The 9978-nt window shown below is 41.9% G+C and overlaps 1 protein-coding gene across 3 annotated transcripts in view; it reads right to left on the bottom strand.

The window, feature by feature from the left end:
- Window positions 1-9978, bottom strand: part of wdhd1 (WD repeat and HMG-box DNA binding protein 1) — a 19682-nt gene that overhangs the window by 1733 nt on the left and 7971 nt on the right. For 2 of the 3 annotated variants that reach the window (XM_034857928.1, XM_034858013.1), the window contains exons 12-25: window positions 9535-9719; window positions 9203-9387; window positions 8862-9103; window positions 8111-8248; window positions 7452-7608; window positions 6522-6636; window positions 4965-5096; window positions 4159-4370; window positions 3101-3243; window positions 2950-3006; window positions 1628-1659; window positions 1331-1495; window positions 957-1099; window positions 733-868 (exon numbers count right to left, since the gene is read on the bottom strand). In XM_034857928.1, coding sequence (XP_034713819.1) covers window positions 733-868; window positions 957-1099; window positions 1331-1495; window positions 1628-1659; window positions 2950-3006; window positions 3101-3243; window positions 4159-4370; window positions 4965-5096; window positions 6522-6636; window positions 7452-7608; window positions 8111-8248; window positions 8862-9103; window positions 9203-9387; window positions 9535-9719 — 2042 coding nt within the window. The remainder of the gene's footprint in view (window positions 1-732; window positions 869-956; window positions 1100-1330; window positions 1496-1627; window positions 1660-2949; window positions 3007-3100; window positions 3244-4158; window positions 4371-4964; window positions 5097-6521; window positions 6637-7451; window positions 7609-8110; window positions 8249-8861; window positions 9104-9202; window positions 9388-9534; window positions 9720-9978) is intronic. The other variant, XM_034858098.1, reaches the window with a different exon arrangement.

Below are 9978 nucleotides of genomic sequence, written 5' to 3'. Positions count from 1 at the left end.
CCCCCCCCTCCCCCAGGTCACATCCACTTCTATTCTTTCTCCTCTGCCGAGTGTCATCCGGCTCTCTGCTGACAGTCTTGATGTATGCAGGGTCAGGACCGGGCTAATATACAAACGCACACATTGACGTCTATTAGCACTCATTTGAATTAAAGGGTGAGGTGTGTCATTACCTACTCACACAACAGCTTTAATTTATTCACTCATGGAATGAACACAGCTGATAGTGAACTGTTTTTAAAATCTGAATATCTTTTAAAGCTACGGTAAGGGACAGGACAAGGCTTTGCAGCAGCACCTGCTATCAGACAGAATATAAATGAAATCAATCAATCTGTCACAGTAAAAACACATTTCATTCAGAGTTGACATAAACAGAATAAATTGAGAATAAAAAATCAAAACCCGTCTTTGTTAATCTTTTCACTGTTAGCCAATCACCGCTCTGGTTTTACAGTTCGCTAGATGGTCCACTAGAGGTCAGCAGGGTGGACTAAGAGTTAGATCTAAGGTTGCGATATATCGCAGAACACCGCAATGTTTAAAATCGCACTAATATTTTATCTTGACTTAAGCATCGTGGGGCCTCTCTTGATCCCCATCCCTAGAAGATTCCAGATGATTTTGCTCACATTTTTTGTAATTTTTCACGATTTTTTCAGCTCAATTACAAGTTTCCCAAGATCCCATGTGACCCTAACCCTCCTCTCAGAACCCCTCAGTGTTTCTTACCAGTCGCTCCTCTGCTGACAGCGTCCTGAAGCGTCCCATTGCCTCTTTGATGATGTCTGTCTCCTCCAGGTCTGGCTGGTCAGCTGTGATACTCTTCCTGTTCTCCTCCAGCCAGAACTGGAAGCCTGTCTTTGGCCTGAACAGTCAAACAACAAAACCAAGTCAATCCACCTTGTGGTTTCCAATAAAATAACTTCAGAGCGGTTTGATAATCGATCTCATACCTGTTATTTTCGGTGTTATCTGCAGGAGAAGCTGGAGGCGGGACCTCTGGTTGTTTCTGCTGATCTCCAGCCAGCTGTGTGTTCTCCTGAGTCTTCTTACTGGCCGCCTTCGTGCTATTCATGTGCAGCAGAGTGGACTGAGTCTGGGGAAGAAAGAGGGAAATACTGAAGTCTGACAACACAGAGGCATAATATGCATGGTGTCATCAACAGTGTTCAATCCTTTCAGAATTTAAATACAGACATATGACATCTGTTGCTATGTTGTAAGTATTTTTTTTTTTTTAAAGTTTAAGTTAGTTAAGTAATAAAAAAAAAAGAAAGCAATGAGATTGAAAAGATAAAACATGAAAGTGAGATGATGATGATGATACCTTTGTTTTTGGCCTGGGGGCCAGCGGTTTGAGGACGGGCCCTTTGCTTTGTTTCCCTGCAGTCCTGCTGAGCGGAGACAACTTCCTGCTGGACGCCATGTTGTCCAGGATGTTGGTCACTCGAGGCTGACCCGACGAAGACGAGGGCTTCCCCGAGCCGAGGACCTGCACACATCCCATTTTTATATATACACACAAACAGTGTATTATCTTTTTGTGAACCTATTCACTCATAATCACACACAACCATTAGAGAAATCAAATATGCCGCCATCATCAAGTATTTGGTGTTCTTACCTTGAAAGGATTTGCACGTCCTACTTTGCCAACTGAGAAAAAAAGAAGCAAAAAAAGACAGATGCTAATGTCAATTATAGATATTTGACTCATGCGTGGGCTGAAACAATTCCTCAATAAACCTTATCAGTTAAAATCATCTTTATTTAATCCATCTTACTACATACAGAACACTGTGTTTCGCACGGGTAATGATGACTGTCGCGCAACACGCTGACGCTGTGGACGCGGATCCCAAACCGGCCCCAAATCCCAGCACTGCTGCTGGTTCTAGTGGCTACAGCCGCTTATTGAAAAGTCTGTCTCTACAAAATACAGCAGCAACAGTAGCTTACGGTGTTTTTCCAATACATGGTCCCTGCTCAACTCGCCTCGACTCTGCTTTTTTGGTTCTAGATTACAAAAAAGTCCCTGGTATCTGCTAACAGGTTCTTTTTCAGTACCACCTCAGCGGAGGTTCCAAGCGAGCTGAGGCGGTACCAAAAGGTGACGTTAAAACCTGCAGACTACTGATTGGCCGAAGAGAATTGTCACTATTCACTGCGTCAACATTGCTAGCGTCAGACGGGGGTGTACCGCCGTGATTAAGCAGTTTGTCTAGCGTGTCTTTTTTTTTTTTTTTGCTGCTTCCGGCATTCCTGTCTTCTGGCAACAGACACATGATTGAAAAACAACACACTTACGTTGTCCTGTGTGTTTTTTGTGTGTGTGTGTTGCTTTAGGTCATGGCAGTTTCCTGCTATGACGACCAGCCCCGCTCGCCCGAGGCGGCAGGCTATTAATCGGCAATAGAAAAAGGAGGATGGGGCACCGCGGCCAAGCCGAGTCGAGCCGAACAGGTACCATGTGATGGAAAAAAGCCATTAGAAAACAGAGTTATTGGGCAATGAATTTGATAAATGTACTGTTATCAGACCACAAATGAGGCCGGCAGGCCCAGAGACCTTTAGTTAGAACGTAATGTTGCATTTAAAATGATAAATGGATTTAGTTAACAGTTACAATTACTGTATAAAATCTAAGCAATAACATTGTAGATTTTTCCTAAAAAGGAAACCAATGAGTGGTTCATTTTAAGAGACCCGTCTAATCTTCCCTTTTATATATCTTTACTTTTGCGCATTACCAAAGCAAAATTATAAGTTTCTTGATTAAATCAGTAGAATACTTGATAACAAATTTAACCGCAAGCTACCGTCCTAGGATGGATGTCTGGTGATGGGATGGGTGGCGTCCACATTAATAAGAAGATAATCTCAAAAAAAGACTACAATGCTACGGATTACATTTAAACATATGGATCTTTGGAAGTCTTTACTCACTTGGTGTCAGAGATGGCATCACAGAAGAAACTGCTTCTTTAGCAAAGGGATTCACACCTGCAGTGTGAGAGAAGTGCATTACACGCTGGTATCAGTGACACGCTGTGCTGACAATGTGCAGAAAGAGTTGAAGACAAGAGATGGAACAGACGTTTTGTAGTTCCAGCTTCCTCCTCTGTCTCAATCTCCTGTCCATCGTCCTCTGCCTCCCTGAGCTCTTCTCCTGGCTCCTCTTCCTCCTCCTGTTCACGTCTGTTGCTGCGACGTTCTCCTGTGACCTCACTCTGGCCGTACCTGTCCAAATAAACTTGGGAATTACAGTCTTTTCCCTTCTACTGGAGCACAGTTCTCACAGCTCAGAGTTACAGACTCAGGCAAGTTATTTATAGTATTTATACAGCACAATTCAGACACAAAGGCAATTTAGAGGGCTTTACACAAGCATAAACATACAAAGCAAATAAAACAGAAGTAAACAGTCAATTTAAAAGACTTTAAAAGCATAGAAATGACCATCTCTCATCTCAAAATTTCCAGGGAAAAGAGCTTGAATAACAAAATAAAAAAATACGAGAGGGCAGATTTTACATGTACTCTTCAATGAGAGATGTCCCGATCAAGTTTTTTGGCCCCTTTAATATTGAATACCTGCTGATACAGAGTCTGATACGATACTTACTAAACTACATACTAAAGATGTACATGTACCTGACACTTTGAAATAACAACTGTAGCTACTTAATCTCAAACACTTTTTTTTTTTTTTTTTTTAAACAAACAACTTGATCCGAATACAGGAGGTCCTGGTTTAAAACTCTTAACTTGATCTTCTTGAATTATTGATATACAATAGATGGAAGATTAAGTGGAAGAATGCCACTGTAGAACCAGCCTTGTTACAGAGCGGAGGTTCTTCCCTCACAAGCGTTATTTGGCTGAGGGCCGCTGAGTTACTCGCAGTCAAACCGAGTCAAGTCTTGTAACCACTGGCGAGTCTGCGGACATTACTCTACTGTTATGGTTTTATTTTGTTTCCCTCCTTCCCCTCTTTCCTCTCTGTGTGTGTGTTATTTTTTTGGTCCTGTGACACGTTCTCATGTTTCATCATATACGTTTGTAATCTTTATCTAAAAACCTTTGGTGTTAAAGCTGAATGGTGTCACTAATTTACTACAACCGTCAAAAGGGATAAATGTATTTGGGCGTTACCCGGAGATCCGTCTGACGCCGGAGTATTCTGACTCCTCTTCCTCTTCCTCCTGAATCTGGTTGGCTTTCTCCAGGGCGATCTCACTCAGCCGCTGGGCGAGGGCCATGCGTCTGGATCGGGACGCGTATCGGATGGCCAGAGTGACCACGTTCTGGGTCATGAGCTCCGCCAGCTCCACGCAGCGAAACTCTCGCTCCAGCTTACAGGACAGCTGGAAGAAAAAGAAAAAAACATGGACTCTGAACACAACAGCAGCTACAGAAAACAAGCAGAAAACAAGGTGCACTTCTATATCACACATCATAATTTAACCCTTGTGCTGTCTTCACTTTTGGGACCCTCTTGTATCCCTCGGGTCAAACGGACCCATGACTTATTTGGGGTTTTGAAAAAAAAATTCTGAAATTAATTTTACTTCATATTCTATAAACAAATATTGTCTTTATCTCAATTTCAAACAGCTGAGATAACGTATATGTTCAGGAAATGCAATCAGTCTCCACTAGAACACAATTAAAAAATGGAAGTGGGATTAGTTTTTTGTCATAAAGTTATAATTCATGTTAAAATCCACTATGGAAAAAACATGAGTGATCATATCCAGAATACATTTCTGAATTGAGTCAGGAATACATGTTTATCACAGAAAATAAAGCAAGGCCGTTGATTTTCAGCTAGAAAACATTTAGTATTTTTCTTCTTGTAAAAATTTGAAATGGGTCAATTTGACCCGAATAGCATACGAGAGTTAAACCGTGTTTCATTCAAAAAGTGTGATCCCAGCTTTTTTTTTTTAAGACTCAACTGCAAACATCTTCATGAGCAGCTCCTGCTGCTCCTTCTGAGATCGACTCTGTCCATCCTCGTCGATCTCGTAGCCGCTGGACGACAGGAAGCTGAAGTGGTTGTGGAAGAGGACTGAACGCCAGAACTGCTCCTGGAGGGCGAAAGAGGGGGACTCAGACTTGTTTCTTCCATTTCGCAATACAGACAAGTTTTAAACCATATCTTATATTGGTCCGACAGGACTGGCGTTGCACGATAGTGACAAAATGTATAGTATTATCGATATTATTTTTGATTTTTGTAAACATTTCATATTACAAATGTTATGGGAAAACACATTAAAATAGATTCATAACAAATACAACAGAAGGTTTAATTCAACTGACTGTCAAATTGGACTGGCACAACATGAATAAATAAGGACCAAGTTTAACTGCTTGTACATTATAAGATTAATAAAGAGAACAGGACAAAACTTTGCTTTCACTTCTGATTCTTTACGATTTGTATCTCTATTTCTTCACTTACACCTTCACTCTTTTGAAATATGCACACACGTGGGACGCTCCGTAGGGTTTGTCACGTAGTGGACCCGTGCACTGACGTGCACTACAGTGTTAAAGTGGCACGGTAACTGGCCAGTGAAACATGATAATTATCGCGTTTCAAGCGGGCTAACTAAGCCGTACAGCTAACAGACGGGATGCATCGCTCCACAAAATATAGCATACTAATCGCGACAGTTTCGATTAGAGCCCGAGCAATAATGGATTTTTAAGGCTGATACCAATACGAATATTGGGTTATTTAAAAATCTGATAAGCCGATATAATCTGATATATCTTCTATCTTCACGGAACGCGGCACTAAGGGAGAAAATCAATAGCACCATGGGCTTGGTAAATGGTGGCAGGCTAAATGCTAATATGGCACACTGATTAAAAAAAGAACATTTTAAAAGGGCACTTAATATTAAAAGTGGTAAAGCAAGAAGTCACTGTAGCATCGCGAGGCAACAAAACTGCTAAACATGTCAGTCTTAGGGGCACAGAAGAGGCATCTTTTATAAATGTTAATGAACCAAAAATTTAAAAGAAAATTTTAATCAATTTTTTTAAAGAAATTGGGCGGTGTGCCTTTACATTTTGAACAACCGGCTCACTGAGATCTATTCTTTCATCTAGTTTATTTAAAGCATCTGTCTTAAATTACCTACAGTCAACCTGTTCTTGCTTCCAATTTGTGTGTGAATTTATGTTGTGTACAATTATCTTAAAGAACCCCCTCCCTAACTCTGACATCTCTCCATTTAGTGCATGTATACGTACTGAGCATGTGTGTGTTATTCAGGCCTGTGTGTAATATCAACAGAGAGTAAATTGTAATTCCCCTTGGCAATAAAAGGATACATAAAAAAAAGATGATTCATATTGAGGGGTTATCCTTCCAAGTTTCAGGTCAGATTTGACGACCGTGCTCCACATAACCCCTTTTACTCTAATCGGCCCAGAAATTAGTAGGTTAGTAGGTGCATCTGGGCAGTTTGATCAAAGCAAGCGGTCCCCGGTGCGTTTACCTCCATCTGGCCTTTCTCCGTGGAGGTCTGACACAGAGGCAGCTTGAAGGGCAGGATGGCCACAGCGGGTCTGGGCAGCGTAGGCGGATACCTGGAGCCTTTACATGGAATACACCTGACAGGAACAACAACAGACTGGATTAAGGGAAAGGGACACAAACTCCAAAACATAATGATTAACCAGCATCATTAGGAATCAGGAAATTAAAAAACATCACGCTGGTTGTTTTGCGGATTATATCTTAATCACGGATGATCAGATTTAATGTCATGCTGGCCCTTTTCTTTTAGATTTACACCTAAACTCTCAGGCAGCCACGTACTTCAGTTGATTCAGTACGGTATTAAAAACCTTGGAATTTGCTCGAGAGAAAGGTGAACCGCCCAAGTAAAAATGTAGCTGTATTTTTGTTAAGGATTATTCTACCATCAAATGATAATCCAGATGTAAATAGCAGCCGCATTGACTTGACTGCGTCCTTGCTGTGGTGTCCAGATGATGAATGCAAAAAAACATTAGTGTGTTGTATCTTTGGGTTTGGTTTTCAGAAAACTTTCCCTCATGAGGACTTTTTTTGGCTGCCAATTCTCAAACCTCAAGAGTTTTCAATTAACCAAATTGGGAAGAGGACATTCCAATCACTGCTGGTATGCTCCTTTTGAAAACAATTTTATGAGTAATAATTTCTGAAGCACTTAAAAAACCTTATTTTCTATCCTTCAATTTGATATTCTAAGTGTAATCACTACAACAAGGAACATTGTTTTTCAACAAGCCAAAAGCTGTCGTAGTGATGACAAACTTGACACTTCTTTATTTCTTGTTTTAGAGTTCTGTCTTTCAACATATATATGTATATGTCAACATATTACCAACTTCTTAGGTGTAGAACTAGAAAAACACAGAGTTGTGTAGAAAAGAGAGATCACCTGAGCTGCTGAGGGTTCTCATGTATTCCGACCACCCAGTAGTGGTCTGACTTGCTTTTGCAGGTCTCTCTGGTGTTACACACGGGCGTCCACGTGTTGCCCAGCGAGCGGTTCAGCATCCGGACCACCCCAGCCGAATCCACATAGCACGGGGTACCTGAAAAACCACAACGTTACCAGGCTGTCAACTTAAAAATCCAAAGATGAAGGTGTAGTCAGAGAGAAATGCTGCTTCTGCTAATTTTATTTGACAAAACAGGTCAGAGAAATGGATTTTGGTGGCAACTGGATCATTTTTAGCAGCTGCTGTCGTGTTCCTGCTCGACACAGGAGATAGAGATATCTCCTGATTATTTTATGTATGTCTTATTAGATCATGTGTACATGTACAAAACTTTATTTGTTGTCCTTTTGACCATTTTTTGTCCATTATCCCATCTCTTTTCAGTCACTCAGTTTCATTTGTACATGTCTAGAACAGTAACTTTAAAAAAAATAAATGACAACAGGTTCCTAGTAAGTTATAGAGCGTAGTCTAGATCTATCTGTAAAGTGCCCTGGGATAACTCCAGATTGATTTGACACTATACATTTGACAGTATAAATAAAATAAAATTTAAATAAAGAAATGTAATTTCTTTAGAAACGGACAGACTGACCCTCAGCAGTGAATCCGAGCCAGGACAGGTGGGACTGGAGAGACAGCGGGAGGGGTTCCCCGTTGATGAGCTGCCTCTTCTTTCGACCAAAATGCAGCAGCTGAACACCCAGAGCTTGTTCTCCATCAAAACCTGGAGCTGATGACGTGAAATGAAACACGGTGTGAGTGATGCAACAATACAGTCTGCAGTGTCTATAAATACAGTGCATATGACAGGGAGAGTAGACCCTTTATTATAGTATAATTCTGCTGGTCATTTCCCATTGTTTAGTTTTTCAAAAAGGCTATTGGTTTTAGTTACTTTTATGAACAAAACTGAAACAGCATAGACATAAACAAAGCAGACATGATGTTCACAGGCATACTACGCAACTATGTTTTAAGTCTCCACCGAGTCAATGATTGGAAACAGACCACAAAATAAATACTATATTATAATATGGTGTTCCTCTGCCCCCCCTCCCTTGCCTCACAGTGGTTTGGTCCACTGCCTGCAACCTACACAAGGAGTCTGGGTGGAACTCCAGTAGGCAGGGTACCCAGCACCACAGCCGACCTTTAATATTAGCCTAATATCCCTTCACACATGGTGAGGCTTATGGCTTATTTTCACTGTAGTGTGTGACTTACTATCCAACAAGCTATTTAACAAGCTAGGTAACATTATAAATGCTAACACAGCAGACTTGTGTGTGTGTGTGTGTGTGTGTGTGTGTGTGTGTGTGTGTGTGTGTGTGTATGTCTCTAACCCCGATGGTAGACTATGAGCAGCTGCTCTCCGTGTCCAACCATGCACACCACGTTCCCCGGCAGGCTGAAGATTTCTCTCTGGACTCCGCCGATGGAGAAGAGTCGGAGCATCAGCGCGCTGGTGGCGACCGCCACCCAGCCCTGACCCAGACACAGCGCCCTTACGTCCTCGCCCGTCGGCAGGTCTACCATCCACTCCTTATTGGTGTCCCACGAGGAGAAGTGGAGGCACTGAAGCTTACTGAGAAGAGATAAGTGGAGCAAGTTAAACTGCAAGAATTAAAAGAAAACAAAATCAAAGTAACATTGAAAACACAAAACGGGACATAAAAACATTTACCTGGCGAGCTCGTCCGTGCTGGGGCAGGCCAGCAGCACGGCCTCCTGGGAAAGATCAGCCATGGTGTGACCCAGCGAGTTGGTGAGGTGCATGGCGTGGTGCACGGCTGTGTCGTGAAACTCCACGTCGATGGCGTTGTCCTGATCGTCGTTGTAGCCTCGAACTATTCCCACAGAGTTCCACATCTGAAGCACAATTTCGCTGTCACTACACGTGAGACTGGGAATCTTTAATTTTACGTTTAGCTGAAGATTAAGCTTTAATTTTAGAGAGTTATAACGACAATAAACAAAAGAATGAAAAGGGTTCAAGCAGCATTTATTTGAGTGTACCATGAAGCGGTGTGTGAGGTGTGCAGGGGTGGAGCCCGGTTGAAAGGCCTTCTGGGGCGCCGTTGGCATGGGTCCCTCATAGACTGGACGCATGGGCAAGAGTGGGGCAGCTGCAGGAACTATAGCGCTGCCCGTGTCATCATCATCCCCAAATTTGCCCTGACCAAGCTTCAGCGATCCAGTGTCTGAATAAAACACACATGCAGAGATGGAATCGTAGAAGTCTTTAATAATTAGGAAAAAATAAAAATGTTAAATCCACTTATTCTTGATTCATGTGACCCATACATTCAGCATGTTACTCCACAAGTCAGCAGAAGTTCATGTTTATTTCCTTCAAATAAACATGCTCTAGTGCTTTAGTCACTTCACGCATTAAGTATCGCAATGTGATCCTACTACTTAGAATTCATCATGGGGGGGGCAGAAACTATGCACTGTAGC

The sequence above is a fragment of the Etheostoma cragini genome, chromosome 1, assembly GCF_013103735.1.
Source record: "Etheostoma cragini isolate CJK2018 chromosome 1, CSU_Ecrag_1.0, whole genome shotgun sequence".
NCBI lineage: Eukaryota > Metazoa > Chordata > Actinopteri > Perciformes > Percidae > Etheostoma > Etheostoma cragini.
This window is presented reverse-complemented; position numbering and strand designations above follow the sequence as displayed.